The sequence below is a fragment of the Talpa europaea genome (genome assembly GCF_964194135.1).
Source record: "Talpa europaea genome assembly, chromosome: 4".
Taxonomy (NCBI): Eukaryota; Metazoa; Chordata; class Mammalia; order Eulipotyphla; family Talpidae; genus Talpa; species Talpa europaea.
In genome coordinates this window covers 129,979,635-130,001,456 of record NC_140070.1, presented here as the reverse complement: position 1 = coordinate 130,001,456, position 21,822 = coordinate 129,979,635, and the positions used below count along the sequence as shown (strand labels likewise).

Here is a 21,822-nt window from a genome sequence, read left to right as displayed (position 1 = left end):
TCTATTACTGGCTGGCCAGGGAGAAACCCACATGGTGAGGCAGACCTCTCCTGCCTCGCCCGCTGCTCCCCTCAGCAGTGTCTTCGGTCCATCTGCCTGTTCTGTTCCCCGCTCTGTCTCTGGTGAATCCTCTCATCCCTACACATCTGGCCTGTACCCCAGTTCTTGCATAAATAAATAAATTTAAAAAAAAAAAAAAAGGTAAACCCTACTGAGAGTGACAATACAGGTAAAAGCCAAGACACACTGAGGTTGGGCGCAAAACATACTGCCAGGAGCCACATGCATGTCTCCAGATTGCACACGGCTGTGCTTCCTGTTCATGTGCATCAAGGCAAAGCATAACCATGGTCCATAGCCAGGCACAGCGAGCCTCACCTGAAGCAGTCACATTGATAATAATGAAAAAAAAGAAAAAGAAAACCCTATGCCACAAAGGTTTTTTTGGTGCAGCAGACTCCTCCAGGTTGGGGGGGGCGGGAGACCAAAAACATACAAAGAATCATACAGATTGGCCTTTAGCTTGAAAAGAGAAAGGGAGGCAGGGAGAAATCCTACTAAGACCAATCTGGGGAGGGTGGAGCGTGACAAGAAGTCTGAATAACAGGTCACCTGCAACAAATGGTAAAAGATCAGATTTAACCGATGTGTAGCTTCCTATTTAGCTTCACATATTTTCTTTTTACAGACATATCATAGGTAAATGATCACATCTTCAACACAAACCCACTTAAAATGTTCAAGATCCAACTCTTGTTATCTAATTTACAATCATGAACATTTTCTATTAGTACATCCATCAACTAAAAATACATATCAAAGAAGCTAATTAAAGTATCTTAAACAGCTAAATCATTTTTAAAATATGTCTTCACTTACACTATGTGACACTAAGTCGTTACAAAACAATAAGGAATTCCCATGGAATCCTAACTGTTCTGTAAAGAAAAGTAAAGGTATTTGGAAATTAAATATAATCACACAGACCCTACTAGATTTAGTCCTACTCAACGGTGGAGGGTACAATCAGCAGAATTGGCAGTACCTGCTAACCACGAGGTGGGCAGTTTCTGGGAGTCAGAGACCCTTTGCCATTCATATCGTAATGGGAGTGAGCCTTCTTTTGGTTCGCATTTTAGTTTGAAGTCATTTCCAATTTCTTCTAATCCATCAACGTAACACCTTGTACCTGAAGGCTTAACTGAACAAAGAAAATAAACAATTTTATGAGAAAGAATAAGATTTCTATTTATAACAATGACTTAAACACATAGCATGCTACACAACCACTGAGTCATTATCAGGTGGTTCTGGGTCCAGAGTGGACGAGACCAAGAAACTAGTCAACGCCAGTTTACTTGGCTTTATCCAACACAAAACAAGCAAGGATGAGCTCAGGCAAGCAGCCACTGCATAAGGAAGCTGGGCAGCATCTGCGGCGAGGCTTGTACCCCTCCATTCCATGGGGTACATCTGAGAAAAGCAAGGATGATGCAGGTTGGGCCATTTCAGACTCAAGGAAGAGTCCCCCCTCCATTCCTTACCTATTCTCCCACTCGGTGCTTGACCTGCAGCCCGCTAGGAGTATGTGCCATGTCACATCCCTCTGGGCGCCGTTACCCCGCCAATCAGGGGGTTTATAATAATAATGCTGATAACAGGGACAATTTGCTTAGTGCAGCCAGGACCAAGGAACATTCTACATTTACATTAACCCAAAAATATCCAGAGAACATTGTTATAAAAAAGTAACTCTGAGGGGACTCCCTGGTGGTGCAGGGGTTAAAGTCTCAATGCTATCAAACTTTTCCCAACCACTGTGGCATGAGTTCGATACCCAGCCAGGGAGCTGATGCACATGGGGCAGCAGACCTCTCCTGTCTCACCCGCTGCTCCCCTCAGCAGTGTATTTCAACAGATCTGCCTGTTCTGCTCCCCACTCTGTCTCTGGTGAATCCTCTTACCACCCCCCACCCCCAGCACCTCTGGCCTATACCCCAGTTCTTGTATGCATAATTAAAAATAAATCTTTAAAAAAAAAAAAGGAACTGAGGTTACAGTCCATCTGTCTCTGGTGTAACTGTTTAAAGCAGCTGCTAACACTGTTAATGACAACTCACCCAACACTGGATTAATACCTTAGCATGTCATACTCAGCCCTGCTGAGCTCTATTAGGAGCATAATACACAAAAAATAAAATTAACAAATCTTAATTGCATGAGTTGATAACTTTTAACAAGGGTGTGTATATATGGATACGGACATACTACAGAAAAGATGATGTGGATACACATTCCAGTCCTCTCCCAAGCACCTTCCCTCTTGTTGGTTGCTGAAGTCTCACATGACAACCCTGGCCCCAGGCAGGCACTGAAGTGATTTCTATCATGACAGATCAGTTCTGCTTTTCTATAAACAGAATACAATCTGCACTTTTGTCTTCTGTTCCTGGTAAGGCTTCAGAGATTGATCCATGTTGAGCACATCAGTAGTTAACTCTTTTTTTATTGCTGAGTTGTATTCCAGGGACTATGACATAAAGTTGCTCATCTGTTCACCTACAAATGAATTCTATTTTTGGCTACTCTTAAAGAATAGTTACATCAACCAGGAGTGGGTATATAGTCTATCAATGACAGATTGATCAATGAGGACGGCACGATGACCCCTACAGAAGGCCAGTGGACAAGAGCGAGGAGAGGATTCTGAAGGCTTCAGAGGAGAGTGAAGAGATCAATTCTAAATCAGATGCTGGGTCTTGAGAAAGGATCAGAAGTGCAGATAAAATAGAGATGAGCCGTATAGCACTGAGTATGCCAGTAAAGGGAGGGGGTAGACCCAGTCCGCCTGGAGAGCTCTGAGGAGACAGCAGCAGTCTGTTTACTGCTGCTCCACCGCCTTGGGAGGATGTGTTTCCTTATAAACTGTGTCAAGTTTCATCTGCTTCCGTCCTGAATAAAAGCAGCCTGATAAATGGCAGACCTTCTTTTCTTTTTGTCTGAGCTGGTTTTCAATCTTTCAGTCCCAGATGGGCTTGTGATACTTGCTCTGCTATGAACAAACATGTATGGGCTTTAGTTCTGCACTATGAACAGCACTGCTTGAACACTCCAGTAAATATTGGGATGTTTTTCTATCCTTTAGTGTTAATTGCTGGGTAAATATGGTTAATGTATAACTCTATAAGAAGCTGTCAAACTATTTTGACTGTTTTCTGAAGTTGGCCAACAAGATCTGTCATATTCAGGGGGGCATCTTTAAAGATGTCAATCATGACTTCATTTCTTCAAACATTTCTTGATAATTCACAAATTTAATTACATTTCACCCCCTCATCTGTGCTACTTGTACTTTTTAATAAGGACTCAACAGATGCACTTAACTGCATTGTTGATTTTCCTAAGCAAATCTGTTCCTTTTTTCCTGGGTTGATCAGTTGTCTTAGCAATGATATCATTTGGACTTTTAAATAAGTTTGTAAATCACTTTACCCTGCATGTCTTCAATGAAATGAGTCTTGCTCTTCATTTTCCAAACTACCAATAAATCCTTTAGTACATAAACTAGCAGCGTGATATAAAAGCAATGCTTGGTACAAACAGTCACTGGTAACAAAGTACACTAACCCTAACTACCGTCATCTTTTTTGCTGAAAATATCCCTTTACCAAACAGCAAATATAACCAATAATGGGCAGTTACTCAAAGCTGCTGCTCAGGAAAGGGAGAGCCCAAATGAGTCTGAGATGTCAGCACATCCCATCCACAACAGAACAACACTTCACCAACACTGGTTTCTGAGTATTATTTTGGAGTATCCTTCCTGCTTCCCACTGAGAGGAGAAAATACAAATCTGTTGCATGCCAAACCCCAACCTCACACAACAGACAATTAACTCCTAATCCACAGCACTCTTGCTGGATCAAAAGAATGGTAACACCAAACAGGGTATACAGGTTAAGTCTTGTCCCCTGTTTCTTTGGTCCGGGGGTTCCAGAACACCTGGTTGTTATCTCAGGTTCAGGTACATCACTGTCAACTTGTACTTGGTCAGTACCCCGTCAATATAATAATGCTGTGCTCCACATGTAATTGCACCATTGTTTCTTCATGCTGGTGTCCTGAGCCTACTTCCTATTCCCCTATACAGGACAAGATAATATGTAATTACATCATTCATCCAGGAGTGATATTTCTGCTTGGTTCAAAAGATCTTGACTTGGGCAAAATCTATGCACAGCTGCTAAAAATCTGTGGGTAAAGTTTGAGGAGAAACATGATATTTACATACTCAAAGTGTCTTGCCCCCCAATTTTTTTAATTAGAGGAGAAAACGGTAATTTTATAGTAGAGAAACCCACCAGAAAAAAAATAGGTGATCATATACCTTTGACATGCCTGGAGGAGACTAAGAAGATATAAATGCAACCTGACCCTTGCACCAAAAAAACTAGTTGAAAACTGCAATTCTATTATGGTCTGAATTTAGTTAGTAGTACTGTCCCAACATTAATGTCTTGGTGTTGGTAAACGTACTATAAATTTGTAAAATGTTAACATTAGGAGAAATTAGATGGTGGGCATATTCAGGAACTCTCTGGTATTACTGTAACTTTTTGATAACTACTAAAATTATTCAAAGAAAAATACCCCACCTGTGGCAATGGCTTATAAATCTCTCAGGTCTGGAAGGGCCAATGATGGCTAAGCCACCATACATGCTGTAACTACAGAGCTCTGGTGGGTGGGTAGCCTGTACTAGATTCACCCAAGTAACTTCATGAGCATGCCCCACTGTTCAAAACAACCAGTGTGTTTATAATGAAAGGTCTGAAAAATAGGCCTTTTCAGAGTTCTGGGGGGAAGTGTTAGTGATATCCGGCCACCACATTAACACTCCAGATAACGACTGTCTGTGTTATCACCCCCCTTTTTGGCTTCTTCACTGAACTGCATCCACATGCACTTTTGGGTTATTTGAAAGAGTGCACAGGCTGGTGGCAAGGCTGCAGCCTCCAGCAACATGTACCCTTCACACCCAAGCAAACATGTGTCATTCTGGTTCATTTCCACACAGCACAATGAATGACCTCTCACCACGGTGGCCACCATGATGGCATCTCCTCCAGATTTCCCAGAGACAAATCAAAGTTTGAGACAGTTTCTATCATGAACCCAGCAAGAGCTCCACTGGGCCACTCTCGGTCTGGTCCCTAGAGGGCACTTTCATCTTTCCTCAGATAATCCAAGCAGAACATTCAGGCAAAGCCAACAGATAAATTTCCTTCAACTCTCACTTTTAAGGGAAAATTCTGGTGGTTTTTCTCATTAGTGGTCATGACTCATCTACAAACATGGAAGAGAATCACAAAAAACCCTATGGCTCTGAGAGAACTTTCCCAGATCAGATTATGAGTCACCCTACTTCTCCCTTCTACAACCACTCTTCCCTTTTCCCTCTTACCCGCCCCCCATCCCCCTTCTTTGTTTGAATTCAGAGCTTGTTTGGTCGTGATGATCCCCCCAAGAGCTAAGAGGAGCCACTGTACTATTTTGGGGCTTCTCATTTATCCATCCAGAGGAGCTAGATATTGGGCTTGTGGGGTTTAATATAAAAGGGCCACTCCTCCTGCCCTGGCAGTAATGGCTGTGGCCTGGAGTGCACTCAGTCACACTATGTGTCAGTCACTACTGTCCAGCGCAGCTAAAAGTTTAATAACTCAAGCCCAGTTCTGGATTATGTGCTGCCTTGCGCTGCACTGATCCCTTCAGTCAAAACCTACAAATTCAATCTAGAACCTGAATCAGTCTCCTATCCACCCACCCCCACTCATTTTCACACATACAAATTGTGCTTGTCCACATCTGGGAATTCACGCCAAGTATTTTCCTCCTAGTCTACATGTTCCAAAGATTTCACAATAAATAATGCTGAGAAACAAATATAATGTAGTTGGCACATCATGAAATAGTTAAAATTCCATATGTATCTTAACCTACTGCTTCCAGCTCAGCAGTGTTGAACGATGCAGTGAAGTTATGTTACAATGCCAGGTATGACTGGGTCTGGGATAAGAGTTCCAAGAAGTTACTAAACTTTTACCTGCTTACACATGATAAGCTATCTCCATGTTTATTCAATGTAGACACAGAAAGCTAGAATTCCCACCGTTACCACATTCCTTTTTCTGGTTCCTTGTTGAGGTTCGTTTGCTTTCATATCATAGGAACATTCTGACCAAGTACTTTTAGAGAAAGACATCTTTTACTAGGACCAAGGTAATAAAATTACCTTATCAAATCTCTGAAGTTACCACTGGGAGGCACAAAAATCTGCATTCTTGTTCCTAATCTCTTATCTGCTCTGCTATAGTCCACAGGAAAAAAGTGATGTGCTAAGTTGAAAATCTGGAACCCAACTCACTTTTCTACTTCTCTACCCTCCCCCTAATCAGTTCTTTAAAATACAAGGAATGAGGTAGAAGTTGGTGTTGGGGAAACTGGCTTCGATTATTTTTCCAGGAATACACTAGACAATTGTAGTCTTTCCTATGTGCCCCCAAACAGAAGACCTTAGATCACGAAATGGAGTTTACACAGCACAGGCAGACTGTTTTTTGCTTCTACATTAGAGCAATTGTACTTCTCTGAATTCCACCACAGTAATATTTTACAAGTATATTGATTTATGAACAATTACCCTTCAGAGTTTCTCAATTTGAAGGATTTGAGAGCCTATGCACAACCACAGAATCTAAGGATAAAAACTCTGCAGTCTTTTTTATAGTTTACACAGCAGTTTACACCAATTTCCTCAGCAATCAAAGCTAGTACAAGGTAACTGAGGAACCATCACTTAAGCCCCTCAACCATAAGTGAAAAACAGTGAAATGGCTGGCTGATGTCTAATGCCCTTAGCCAACTCAAGATTCCTCCTACCATATCTCAACCCATAAAATCTCATTCTTTAGGCAATGTAGTTTGAACATGCTTAGAGCATCCATAATACACAATTTTGAAATGACTGCAAACAGACAGATTAAATGATAATTAAATTTCTTTGAATGTTTCAAAAAGCTAGACTGAGACCCAGGACGATGAAGAAATTCTCAGGGAAAAGGCAAGGATAACACATTAAAAGAAACCTGGATTCCTACCTCCTGGCTTAAGGTTTTTCTCCCATTATCACAAAACTCCATCTACTGTCAAAAAGTCTTAGAAATTTCACGAACAAACTGGTCACTTCTTATTTTCTCTCTCCAAAAAAGTGTGCTATGCATATATTGTACAAAAATGAAAAATAATGTAAAAAATACATAAAATTAAAAAAAAAAGTGTGCTAGGTTTGTATTTTATATGGAGGACTGTAGAATCACTTCAAATATTTAAATTACTCCAAGAAACTACGCTTTGTGTTACATAAATGGTTCCACAGTACTGTGACCACTCACCCTCTCAAAAAGCAACATGAATACAAACACCTTACCAAGAACTGTGAGCTGAATCTTCTTACTTTCAACACCAGGAGCTTTTTTCACTTTGCACTGATAGGTGCCGATATCTGACAACTGTAGATTTGTTACATTTATTGATGCATCACCAGATTTGAGATCACTGCTTGTAAAATGTACCCGTCCTTTTAGATCTTTATAGTAGTCCTCATAAATTTTGTCTCCAGAATATAAAATAATCTAGAAGAAAACCAAATCAAGAAGGAAAAAACAAACCCTCTCATTAAAGTAAACATTATGGTATTGTGGCATTTTAAAAAAAGTAAGAACATAGTATTATGACAAAACCTATAATTAATCAAAACATAGAATAAAAAAAAGTAAAGATCTCAACATGACACTTAAGAATCATCACACGTTCTCATTTTAAATTGGGAAATGGACGGCAAACAGAACTATATTTGTGGAAACTGAGCAAGAACAGATTTGTTAATTCCTCTGTGCCCTATTTCTCATATGTCTCAGAAGCTGCAGTAGAGCATACACTTGTATACAGTCAGGTACATACCACAACCCCATTCTTCAATAAGGTTTGTGATCGTTTCACTGTGGAATCCAACAAAAAAGGTATTTTTTAATCTTAATACTAAGTTGAAAATACATGAGGGTTCTAAACTTTAAGACATAAAAATCATGAAGTAAACTTCTTAAGAAAAGTGTGCCGGGTGAGTAAGACCTTTCAATTAATCTCCTTTGCCTAAGAGCAAATACCCATTCCAAATTCCATGGAGACTTCTGAGTCACCATCACAGGTTTAATGAAAGAAATAAAGGCAAGACTTAGATGGAACATTAAATCCTGAGTTAAACTTGAACTTGGAAGAGAATCATAATAGTCATCTCTATCACTAAAATTAATTTTAACACACTTTATAATTTTTTACATTAGGCTAATGAAATTTTCCATTCTGGTCATTTGAGACCAAAGAAAGCAGTGCCAAATCAAATAAACACTAGAAAACACATCTGTAGTCTACACCATGCAATTAATTTTATCTGAAATGTCAATTATTGACATTACAATCAGAATTAGTGTGTCTGTAGGAATTTTCTCCTTTTTTTTTTAAAGATTTATTTATTTAGCATACAAGAGCTGGGGTACAGGCCAGAGGCATGGAGGGTGAGAGGATTCACCAGACAGAGTGGGGAACAGAACAGGCGGAGTGACTGAAATACACTGCTGAGGGGAGCAGCAGGCGAGACAGGAGAGGTCTGCTGCGCCATGTGGGTACTCCCTGGCTGACCGGGAACCGAACTCATGCAGCACAGGCTGTGGACAGCTTCATAGGTTGCATCTTAACCCTTGCGCCACCAGGGAGGCCCTACAGGGATTTTCTTAAGGACAAAAGCTTGGTTTCTGTTCTGTAGGATAACCTCCCCTACCATGTCAATCCCATTCCTGATCCGCTAATATCTTTTATTTTTATATGAAGTGTCTGCATCTAGGACACATTCAATACCATTTTGTTAAGTAAATAAAAGCAGCAACTGAAGGGGCCTCCCTGATGGTACAGGGGGCTAAGCACAGCACTATGAAGCTATCAGAGTTCGATTCCTGGCCAGGGAGCTAACTCATTTGGCACAGCAGACCTCTCCTGTCTCACTCGCTGCTCCCCTCAGCAGTATATTTCAGTAGAACCATCTATTCTGCTCCCCACTCGGTCTATGGTGATTCCTTTCATCCCCACCCCCCACAGCACCGGCCTGCACCCCAGTTCTTTTATGCAAAAAATAAAACAAAAAAATTAAGTGGGCCTGACAAAAAAATATTTCCCTACCATGAGTTATTTTGTAAACTTAGTATTTTCCCATGAAAACCATGTTATAAACAGTAATCAAGAAATAGAGAACTAAAATATTTACCAGGCAATTCTGATTCCTCTTCAAAACGCTGCAAGGATGGTGGGCATTACTTACGCTAGCCTTTGGACTGAGAAAAGTAGTAGCTCTCACAGATTGAACCTTGCAATGTCACACAGCTGAGATACAAACCATTTTGACTAGGCACAGTATACTGACTTTCCTAACATTTCTATATGACTTTAAGCTTACAGAATACTAAGCATATAATATTGCAATATTCATCACAATGATAAGGTAGGTATATTTGGTCCTATTTACACATAAGGAAACAAGCTTCTAAAAAAACTGGGATGCACTGCAGCAGAATACAAAGGATAATAGGTGTTGGGGTATAGGGTGGGGGAAGGATCAGTGAAACCGGGCTTCATACCTGAGACTTAAGCCAGAAAAATTTACAACCTGTGCTCTCCATTCATTCATCTTAACCATGGAGCCGAGTCCTCAATTCTCGAGAGGATAGGCACTGCCCTGGCAAAGGTGTGCAGAATATGCAGGACCTCAGAGAGAAACCTGGTTTTGGGGGGTTGGCACTACCATAGACACAGAATGGGTGGGTAATGGCACAAGGCAGATAAGGATGGGGTATCTGGAGTGAGTATGCACCGTGAGTGAGGTTCAATGTATTTCTGCTTAAGGAGGCAGAAGGGCTTAGTATAGGGAGGTCCCACAGTAGAATCAGGACAGAGGCCTGCTATGTTCTGGGAGGGGATGTCCCCAGGGAAAGGGAAAGAACCTTTCATTTAAAAATACATCACAAAGCAAACTGCCCTGATTTGCCAAAAATAGTAAACTACCCAATTGCACCAATTCTCCCACTAAATACATCAGTAACCCCTTCTATGCACTATAAGTAAAAATAAAATTTCTCTTCCAATATATTACCATATTTCTCTAATATTTTAACTTGTTTTTCTCACCCTGGTCTAATATATTAGTATTGATTTCTTTCAAATTATATGTGTCAAACAAAACTAACATGAAAATTCTATATTAAGTGAAATATTTTGGTACCATTAAAAGGTAGACTGTGATACATGTATGTAAAGAAGAGATTATTGAGCAATGTTCCTCCTTTGTGCTACTTTCGTCTTACCAAGCTTTCTATATTAGCCTCTTGTTACTTCTTAATTTGAAAAAACTCTTCAACATTTTGATAATTAGTATTTTAAATTTAATATAAAATATTTTATGAAATTTTTTTACTATACTTTGTTTTGCTTTTAATGAAATTATACAGTCTATTTAACTTAAAGAAATACAGAAAACAGACTAACAATACATACCCACATTACAGGCACTGTGCTATACTCGATGGTAACAGAGCACTTGTGCAAAATTAACAGATTCAATTCTAACTCAGATTCAATTTGAAGTCCAGCCTTTTGGCCACCCCACCCCTCTGCACACCACCCCTGCCACACTATCAGTCTGCTCCATCTCTACACTCTTCTAATGCCTCATCTCAGATACACTTCCATATAGTGATTTTCTGAATATTCAAAAAGTTCACCTTTTTCTTGGAAGTCTCTCTATGAATTCCAGTGACTTTTTTTTGTGCTAAAACCCCAATTCAGTTACTAGTTTTCTCATTGGACCGGTCCTCATTTTCACCAGAGGGGCTGCATTCCTCACCCAAACTTTAAACAGAGAAATCTGAGATTTTCTTTCTGACTCCCCAGGCCAACCCACTGAGTGAGCAAGCACTTATCACACTTACCACCTGATCCACCTGCTGATTATCAGCTGGTGACAGCAGCCACTCAATGTCTAGTGGTCCATGGTCTTCAGAACCAAGGGTAAATTTACACGGTAGATGTGCAGTTTCCCCTTTGGCCTTCTCAATCGTCTGCTCAGGAGTAGTAACACGCAAACTTCTGGTGAAATCTAGAGAAAGAAACATACATGGACAATGCATCAGTCAGGAGCAAGCTCAGCACACCCAGCCATTCAGGAGGGGCACAGGATGAGGTGGAAACAGGTGGACATTTGGGACCAGAGTGATGGAATTCAAGCTCAGCTGTGCCCAGCTTGTAGTTTGTCTTTTTAAAAATGGAATGACAATATATTAACATCTACCCTAACATCTGTCCAACACAATTTCCTTTAAGAGCTCTGTGAACTTCCCAACTTTCTATACAGTATTAGCTTCTTTCAGGACCATATGATGACCTGGAAGAGACCCTATCTTGGCACTGTCTTGGTACATGGAAACTGCCCCACACCCCCTTCCCACACCCTAAAAACAAACCCACCAGAGCAAAATCTTAGTACATATATCAGTTCTAATTCACCATATTCCGATGCCTTTTTTCAAATAATAAATTACAACAGAAGAACCAAAATGAAAAATTAAAAGATCCTTTCAGACCTAAAAGAAGCTTAGTACATATCAACTACTAGATGTAATAAAATGTTAATATAAAATATTAATATAATGTTAACATTAATGAAATAAAATGTCAAAATAAAATGATTGAAAATTTTTTTTAAAAAGCAAGAAAGGCCAGGTTACATTGCAGAACATTATTTTCAGGCACATCATGCATGTTTATCAATATTTAGGTGCACACCTCAAATAGCAGATTAAAACTGGGTAAGACTCTTTGTGGCTCCTCCCTTGAATCAGAGACTGGCCTCACTTTAACCAATAGCATGAGCACTCCTGTGCAAGCACTAAGACGAGGCCTCAACAAACCCTGCTGCTCCCTCTTGCCCTTGCAGATTCATACCCCCTGCGACCACATGAACACACCACCCAGGATAGAAGTGAGGTGTCTGACCAACGGCTGTGACTGCCAACACAAGTCAGCTGGGAACTCACAGCCCCAGCCCAGACCCACTATCTGCAGCCCCAAGAGAGAGCCTAGGGGCCTCCCTGGTGATGGTGCAAGGTGTTAAGCACTGCACTATGAAGCAAATCTGCAGCCTCTGCAGCACAAGTTCAATTCCTGGCTGTCCAGGCAGCAACCCACATGGCGAATCATGTCTCTCCTTCCTCGCCCGCTGCTCCCCTCAGCAGTGTATTTCAGTCAAGTCTGCCTGTTCTGTTCCCCACTCTGTCTTGGGTGAGTCCTCTCACCACCCCCAACCTGTATCTCTGGCCTATACCCCAGCTCTTGTACGCATAAATAAATAAATAAATCTTAAAAAAAAAAAAAAAGTGAGACTAGAACGTCTCGCCTCAGCCTAGTTAAATTGGCAACCTAGATACATGCACTACACGAGTTTTCTTTTAAAGCCTCTAAAGTTTGGTTTCATGTGATACACAGCCAGGGTGATGCTACACCATCCAAACTGCTCATCTCCATTCATGTCCACATTTCTCTTTCAAAATTATTTGACATTTATTTACGTGTATAATGTCAAATGGTTCTCCTGAATTAATTTAACTCTCTGAATACTTTTTAATCATTTCTAATAAAATCAGCTTTTATTGGCTTATTTAGTAAGGCATTCTTCTACTTCTCTAGCTATACGGTTTTTCCTTTTCTCTTTCTATCAATGGGCACAGTACTTATTTTCTTGCTATCACATCACCCTTTTGACACAGCATATACTATTTTGATTTTCTTTTTTCTCTAATAAACATTATTGTGAAGTTGACTAAGGTAGGCTCAATGATTTTGTCACATCTTCTAGATGTCAATGAGCTTATTCTTTCCATACACATTGTATTTTTAAAATGCATATCCTCATTTATCATTAAATCATTAGCTTCATTAGTTGCACAAAATTGTATCTCTATCTCCTGCCCTTGTATGTTAGTAGAATAAAGAAATGGTGGCAGAATTATAATTTGATCAATTTTAAAGAAGCTAAAAAAAGAGCATTAATCTCAAATAGCCAAGAAAAGTTCCTGCTCTTGAAGATCACCTTTCTATAGCTACTAGAATTTGTTGCCTGCATTTAACCTGCCTTGTTGCTGACACTTTATGAGAGAAGATTAGAACTTATAGTAAGGGGACTCCCTTGAGTCCCTTGAGCACTGTGAAGCTGCTTGCAGCCTCTGCAGCGCGGGTTTAATCCCGGCCAGCTGGCAAGAATCCCACATGGCACAGCAGACCTCCCCTGTCTCACCCTGTCTCACCGCTGCTCCCCTCAGCAGTGTGTTTTGTCAGTCTGCCTGTTCTGTTTCCTGCTCTGTCTCTGTTGAATCCTCTCACCCTCCCGTGCATCTGGCCTGTACCCGGGTTCTTGTATAAATGAATAAATCATAAAAACAAACAAACAAACAAAAAAAGAACTTACAGTAAATATACTCCAAAATGAGAAAAGATATATAGGAACAACATATAAATAAGAATGAAAATTGCTGTAAGAAACCATTAAAACTCCCTGGTTACTCTGCTTCTGGAGATTTTATTTTTATAAAAATCATATGAAAAAGCTAAAGGACATCAAGACACCTAAATGTGTTCAAGCTCCAATCCTTACTCAGAATATCACTCTTCCTTGTTTGATAAGTGGTTTATGTTAAAACTGTACCTTAGAAAATAGTTTCATATGTATAAAAATGAATTAGAAAGCTATCTACCATTAACAAGTTATTTTTGAGAACTGAGATTTTTAAGAAAGGTGACTGCCCATTTCTGCTTTGTAATGAGATTTCCTTTATAAATATACAGCTGAAGAAAATTTAAACAGATGTTTTAAAATGGTTTCCAGTATTTCTTTTAAAAAAAATGTTTAAAAAATCCATCTGTTTTTCATTGTGTTACATGAAAATGAAAATCTCAAGATCATACAAAACAGTTATTGGGTTTCCTAGCAACATTGAAGGGCTTCTCTGCAGAGACCTAGTTTTTCAAGTGTTGCTGTATGCAACAGTCACCAATTATGAAAGACAAAAACCAGATATTTGGTCTAATGCAGTGTCTGGGGAGTCTTTCCTAATATTGTCCAATTCTATTTACACAGCAAATTGAGTGGTAATTTAACTTGCAAACTAGCATGACCAATAACAAATCAAACACAGTATGACAAATAATAAACCTTATAATCTTGGCATAGGTAAAATCGTGGAAAATGTTTCAAACTTACATAAGTTGTGATAAAAATGCCACATACTATCACCAGTCTTTGCTGAGTCCAGTTAATAAATGCTCAGCATTGGATTATATAAAAAAACTGAATCACATCTCATTTTTGTCAGTAACCAAATTAAACCCTGTTTTCTGTTTGCCTTTTTAAATTCCAAGTTCCAAATCATTTGGATCTTTAGCACTTCTCTTCTGTCCAGTCTGATTTCTAGGTATCAAAATGATAGGAGTTCAGAGTATTTTTCTAGCCCTTGATGTTGCCAAGAAAGCTTAGGGGCCTCCCTGGTGGTGCAAGGGGTCAAGTACCACGCTATGAAGCAATCCGCAGCCTCTGTAGCAGGAGTTTCATCCCTGGCCAGCCAGGGAGAAACCCACATCGCGAGGCAGACCTCTCCTGCCTCGCCTGCTGCTCCCCTCAGCAGTATATTTCAGTCAGTCTGCCTGTTCTGTTCCCCACTCTGTCTCAGGTGGATCCTCTCACACACACCTGGCATCTCTGGCCTGTACCCCAGCTCTCATATGCATAAATAAATAAATAAATGTTTTTTTTTAAAGGCAAGCTTAGAAGATCTATTTCTTTTTTTTTTTTAAAGATTGTGTTTTTTATTTTATTTATTCATTCATTCATTCATTCATTCATTCATTCATTCATTCATTATACAAGCACTGGGTACAGTCAGAAGCTCGGGAGGGTGAGAGAATTCACCAGAGCCAGAGCAGGGAGCAGAACAGGCAGACAAACAGAGGACACTGCTGAGGGGAGCAGCGGGCGGCAGGAGAGGTCTGCGCACCATGTGGGACCCTCCTCCGGTGGCCGGGGAGCAGCCGGGGATCGAACCGGCGCTGCAGAGGCTGCAGGCAGCTTCGTAAACCAGCGCTCAACCGCTGCGCCACCCGGGAGGCCCCAGAAAATCTATTTCTAACCTAAAACTGGGGATAACAGAAAGCAGTATTTCTAGAAGGAAGGCAATGTTTTGAACTGATGTCCTTCCTGACTCCTACCCGACTGTTTTCAAGGTTGTTACATGTTCAGCTGGATGGTGTTTAGCTATATTTCGTGTGATAATCTTAAAACCATAAGAAGCTGGCAAGTGTTCATTAAACTATGGTTAGTGTAAGAGCATGTTGAGAAATTTTAATGTTTTCAGTAAAGAAAACTTTCATGAAAAATAAAAAACAAAAATTATGAAGGAGACATCAACTTAACTATTTAGAATTTGAGGTCAGTAAATCACTAGATTTTAATAAACACTTGCTGAATGATGGCAGCAAACAAAAGTAATGGTTTCAAACATATTTTCCACATTTTTACCTATTTCAGCAAGATACAAAATGTGAAATCTAACCAGTGATGGCAATATGCACAGGATTTTAAATATCATGTCTGAATGCAGAATTCAAGCAGTGACAGGTAAGATCTTGTCACCTGGATACAAAGAGGGGTTATGAATCATGAGATAGGAAACCACATAAACTGTCTAAGATATAAGTAAGCAACAAAGCATCTTATTACAACAAAATACAACAGCTACCAAACAATCTGGATGCCTAGAGATAAGCAGGTCAGAATTCTAGAATTTGTTGAGTGAAAAGGAACAAAGCAAATCTCATGGCACAAGTACCTTTGTAAGGAAACAGAAAAGACCCAATTTGGCTAAAGTGTTGGGAACAGAGGTGGCATACATGGACAGTAAATAAGTTCAATTCACATGTCAACACAAAGTCCTGTGAAATGCAAGTGTGTGACACAACGGGAGACCTGTGAAATGTACCTGTGCAAACTGGCTTTTAGGAATTGAGATTAAATTCTCACAAAATCTATTATGTACATGAATATTACTCACTGAAGCACTCTGTAACAGGGAAACATGAAAGTAACCCAAAAAGTCCCAACACCCTAAATGCCTAACAAGCAGAAAGAGTAGATTAAAAATCCAAGCTCATCTACCTGAGACAAAGAGGTAGGGCAAAGATAAGAGGCCAGAACGAGTAAAATTGTTACAGAGCAGCCTAACAAAATGACTTTACTAAAGTATGAGACGGTAAAATCAACTTTAACTCACATTAACAACAGCCTGACTAAACACTGCCACCTCCAGGTTTAACTCTGTTCACCTCACAGCAAAGGCAGTCATCTAATCAAATTAGGTTTTACCAAAGGAATATCATCTTAAACATCTTAATAATGTACAAATAAAATAATACATTTTGCAGGGACTGTGGCCCAACAAAATTCATGTAGACGCCCCAACCCCTTCCCAAACATGTAATTGTATTAGAGATAGAGCCTTTACTAAGATCATTAAAGTTAAATGAGGGCGCCTCATTGGTGGCCTAGTGGTTAAGTCTCAGTGCTATCACCCCCATGGCCTGAGTCTGATCCCTCGACAGGGAGCTACCCACATGGTGCAGCAGACATCTCCTGTCTCGCCTGCTGCTCCCCTCAGCAGTGTATTTTAGTAAAATCCACCTGTTGTGCTCTGCACTCTGTCTCTGGTGAATCCTCTCATCCCCTGCACCTCTGGCCTACACCCCAGTTCTACACAAAATAAATAAAAACATTTAAAAAAGAAAAAGTTAAACAAGGTCTTAAAGGTGGAGTCATAACCCAAGAGATCCAGTGCTTCCTTAATATCTAGTGTTGTGATATGAAACAAAAATTTTCTTCATAGAGCCCCTAAAATCCTTGGAATTTCCTAAGCAACACAAGAGATAAAGATACCTATCTTCTGTTATATTAATGAGATGACTATTGGAAAACTCCCAGGTAACCTAAGGATGGAGCTGGTTGCCAGAGGAACCCACCGTGTCATTAGAGAGTTAGGATTTTCAGGCCATTCCACCCCTTCCCCATGAATGGGAGGAGAAAGGAGCCGGGGATTTCATTCAGTCACCAGCGGCAAAGGAATTCATCAGTCATACTTATATAATGAAGCCTCCATAAAAACTAAAATGGCCTAGGAAACTTCCCTGTGGGGGAAAGTGTGGAGATGCACGAGAGTGCTGAGGTTAAGATCACCAAAGTTCTGGGCCCTTTCACCACAACTTACCCTAGGCAGCTCTGCTTTCTTACCTTTCCAGAGTTACATCCTTTTATAATAAACCAGTAATCTCTGAGTTCCATGGGATGCTCTAGCAAATTAACTGAACTCAAACAGGGGGCTACAGAAACCTCTGATTTCTATTTGGTTGATCAGAAGTATAGGTAACAACCTGGACTTACAACAGGCATGAGAGAGAGAGAGAGAAAGAGAGAGAGAGAGAGAGGATTCACCAGAGACAGCGTGGGGAGCAGTACAGGCAGATCTACTGAAATACACTGCTGAGGGGAGCAGCAGGAGAGACAGGAGAGGTCTGCTGTGCCATGTGGGTTAGCTCCAGGGCCAGGGGTCGAACTCAGGGCATAGTGGCTGGAGACAGCTTGAGAGTGCTGAGACTTTAACTCCTGCGCCATCAGGGAGGCCCCTTCATCCCACTTTTTAAGCCAAGTCCCACTATCCTGGTCTCAGTTTAGTTTAGAACACATTCCTTGTGTTCAAATATGGACTGAATCAGACATCATCTATATGCTACCCTGTTACGTCGGGCAACACCACACTGACAAAGACACGGGAGTCGTGGAGCAGGCTGCATAAGGCAGGATGCTGCTGAGAGCAAGATCCTGGCCATTTTTATTGATAGAATAATCATAGAGCATCACTATGTGCGTTAGAAGGACAAGGAGAAAAGGATGGTGAAACTCAGGAATGTCATCTAGGGCTTGGGGACATGAGTCTGCTGACCACGTTATCAGCCTGATGACCAAGTGTTGCAATCGAAACTAGACCCCAGCCATGGTCCTAATTTTATCAACAAGGCATTCCACCGATCAGCTTCTGGGGTCCCTTGTCATACATCAGTCCTTGGCTCCCCGGGTGTTCCCGGTCATACCTCATGATGTATATACCCTTCCCGGAGTGATCAAGCTTTCTGCTCTTTTTTAAGGTTTTTTAAAGATTTTATTTATTTATGCATACAAGAGCTGGGGTACAGGCCAGAGGTGTGGGGGGTGAGAGGATTCACCAGAGACAGAGTGGGGAACAGAACAGGCAGATTGGCCAAAGCACACCGCTGAGGCGAGCAGCGGGCGAGACAGGAGAGGTCTGTGAGTCATGTGGGTTGCTCCCTGGCCAGCTGGGGATTGAACTCGTGCTGCAGAGGTTGTGGAGAGATTCATAGGTTGTGTCTTAACCCCCTGTGCCACCAGGGAGGCCCCCAAGCTTTCTGCTCGATTGATATGAAAGGCAGCTTGTAAGGTATGGCTCGTATGACTGTGACTGAATAGTTCTGACCTTTGCATATAGGAATGCAGAACTGCAGGTAACCATAATGGTGGCTGAACAGGCCACTTAAGTCTAACAGACCCACACACTACTCTGGCGCAGTAAGACCCCCATCATAAGCATGTATCCTTCAGTAAAGTTGCTTTTTACATGTGCTATTTGTACCGTCAGCCCCCTGTGAATAGTTCACCCTAATTCTGAAGTCAAAGATCATACTTCTTTGTAGTCACTGGTTTCCTTTAACATAGCAAATTTTCAGGTACTAACTTGGCCCTTGATACACTTCATATAAGAGAAATAGAGGATTCAGCAGAGATGAAAGATGATCTATTTTGAAAGTATGGCGAAAAATCAGCAAGATGTAATGAAGCCTAAAGGGGTGAAAATAGCCCTTTCTCTCTCTGTTAAAGATGGAATCACAAGTGAAAGTGTGGACAGTTAAATAGGAGACCGCCCTGGGAGAGAGGAATGAATAAATGCACATTTGTGGAGCACCTGTGTCCCTGCATGCATCCCTTCTCTGAAATGCCCATATTCTCCTTTCTCCACCTTCTTCCTCTAAGAGCATCTCCAGTCATTTATCAAAAAAGCCCTCATCTGTCACTTCCCCTGAAACTTCCCCATCCCCACAAGCAGTGTCAATTGCTTCCTCCTGAGTATTAGTGTTCCTCTACCGCAGGTAATTGTTTACATACTTATACTCACTTAACAAGTTTCGGGGCTATGTCCCAAGATTTATTTAATAAACCCCATCCCCACTGTTAGACAGAACTGCTACACTGCTGTTGGAGACTCCTAAGGCGTGAAGTGCTAAAACAAGGAAAATATTTGGGTCATGTCTGGAAGACTGGTCATGGCTAAACTACTGATCAGTGGGGCTCGGAAGATTGTCCTGCACACAGACCAGGATATTCTTTCTTTCTTTCTTTTAAAATATTATTTATTCATGCATGCAAGAACCGGGGTACAGGCCAGATATGCGGGAGAGTGAGAGGATTCACCAGAGACAGAGCGGGGAGCAGAACAGGCAGAATGGGGCCTCTCTGGTGGTGCAAGGGGTTAAGATGCAACCTATGAAGCTATTAGCAGCCACGGCAGCACGAGTTCGATCCCCAGCCAGGGAGCTACCCACATGGCGCAGCAGACCTCTCCTGTCACGCCTGCTGACCTCTCCTGTGTATTTTGTCGGTCTGCCTGTTCTGTTCCCCGCTCTGTCTTGGGTGAATCCTCTCACCCTCCCATGCATCTGGCCTGTACCCCAGTTCCTGTATAAAAATAAATAAATAAATCTTAAAAAAATAATGCTAGGGGAGCAGAAAAAACACAGAGAAGTTTACAGTTACACTCTTTGCTGTGTAGGAGTTTTAGTTGTTTAATTTCCATGTGTGCTGCTCAGCAGTGTGTTAATATATACTTACAGCTAAGAAGATTAATGCTGCAGTCCAATAGGTCACTAACAATGAGAAATGACATAAAGCAAACTTAGTTACTTTTCCATTCAGTTTTTGTAATACAAATTCCCAGCTATATACTCTCAAGGAGAAATCAAACAGCAGACACCAGGAGATTAACTTGGATGGAAATAGGGAAATCACCATCCTAATTAGTAACTAAAAATGATAAGTACTTATGTGCCAGATACTTTTTCAAAGTACTATATACGTATTAATTCCTTCAACTCTCCTAACACCTTGCGAAAAGTACCAACATTATTTCTATTTAGGCAAAAAAACAGACTGAGAGTAAGCTCAAAGTTACTCAAGGGGCAAGATAAAAATCTCAGCCAACTGACTCCCATTCGTAAGCCACATCCGTCCTATAAGTAGAAGTCCACTCACCAGTAAACACCCTGGACACAGATTTCTTTGTTAAAATTACTATAAAACACAGCTAGTATATTACTAGAAACCCCATTCCAATCACCATAGAGGAGGAGTTGGAATTTAGACTACTTCTCTCTTATACTAAAGTTCTAAGGAGACAGCAGTTTAGTTGGGATGCACCTTAAAAAAAAACAAAACAAGGAAATAAATACCAGACTAGGAACTTCTTGTGCAATTTTTCACAAAACCAAACCAAACCAAAAAAAAAAAAAAAAAGCTCTATGCTTTTGGACACATGCTCCTCAAAGTCTCAAAAAAAAATCAAATGTTTTGAACTAAATTATTAAGCTATCGATCACTGACCAACAAGAAAGAAACCTTCCCCTCAAATCCATCCTCTCCCTTCCCCTTCTCATACAAGTCAAAGGCAGTAACACTACTTCTCAGAGTTCACTTCCCAAGTGCAGACATTTCTGAAACACTGGCAGACTGAATCATGGAGGTGGTTCTGTCTTCTAATATCATGGGTTCTAAAACCAGATCTGAATTCAAATTCAAACTGAGTTCGCTCACATTTCTAGCCTTTTACATCAACCTTTTCTTATGCCGAATGGGAAATAGTAATAATGTACTATCCATTGTAGGGATTTGAAAAATTAATGTGGGGCCTTCCCTGGTGGTGCAAGGGGTTAAGACAAAGCACTACCAAGCTATCTATAGCCACTGCAGCAGGAGTTCGAGCCCAGCCAGGGAGCTAACCCATATGGCTCAGCAGACCTCTCCTGTCTCCCGGCTGCTCCCCTCAGCAGTGTATTTCATTCAGTAGACCTATCTGCTCTGCTCCCCCCTCTGTCTCTGGTGATTGTTCTAGTGAATCCTCTCACCCCCATATACCTCTGACCTGTACCCCAGTTCTTTCATGCATAAGAAATCTTTATAAAAAAATGAATGTAGGGTCTCCCGGGTGGTGCAGCGGTTGAGCACTGGGTTGCGAAGCTGCCAGCAACCTCTGCGGTGCCGGTTCGATCCCCGCCTGCTCCCCGGCCACTGGAGGGTCCCACATGGCGCGCAGACCTCTCCTGCCACCCGCTGCTCCTCTCAGCAGTGTACTTCGGTCCTTCTGCCTGCTCTGCTCCCCGCTCTGGCTCTGGTGAATTCTCTCACCCTCCCGCGCTTCTGACTGTACCCAGTGCATGTGTAGACAAAATAAACAAATAAATAAATAAATGAAACATGCCTCTATTAAAAAATAATAAAAAAAAAT

At 41.0% G+C, this 21,822-nt stretch overlaps 1 protein-coding gene across 4 annotated transcripts in view; it reads right to left on the bottom strand.

Annotated features, from left to right (window-relative positions):
* CXADR (CXADR cell adhesion molecule) overlaps window positions 1–21,822 on the bottom strand; it is a gene marked incomplete at both ends in the record, with an annotated part of 51,607 nt that overhangs the window by 17,252 nt on the left and 12,533 nt on the right. For 3 of the 4 annotated variants that reach the window (XM_084231430.1, XM_084231427.1, XM_084231428.1), the window contains 3 exons: window positions 1,046–1,201; window positions 7,488–7,692; window positions 11,092–11,258. In XM_084231430.1, coding sequence (XP_084087556.1) covers window positions 1,046–1,201; window positions 7,488–7,692; window positions 11,092–11,258 — 528 coding nt within the window. The remainder of the gene's footprint in view (window positions 1–1,045; window positions 1,202–7,487; window positions 7,693–11,091; window positions 11,259–21,822) is intronic. The other variant, XM_084231429.1, reaches the window with a different exon arrangement.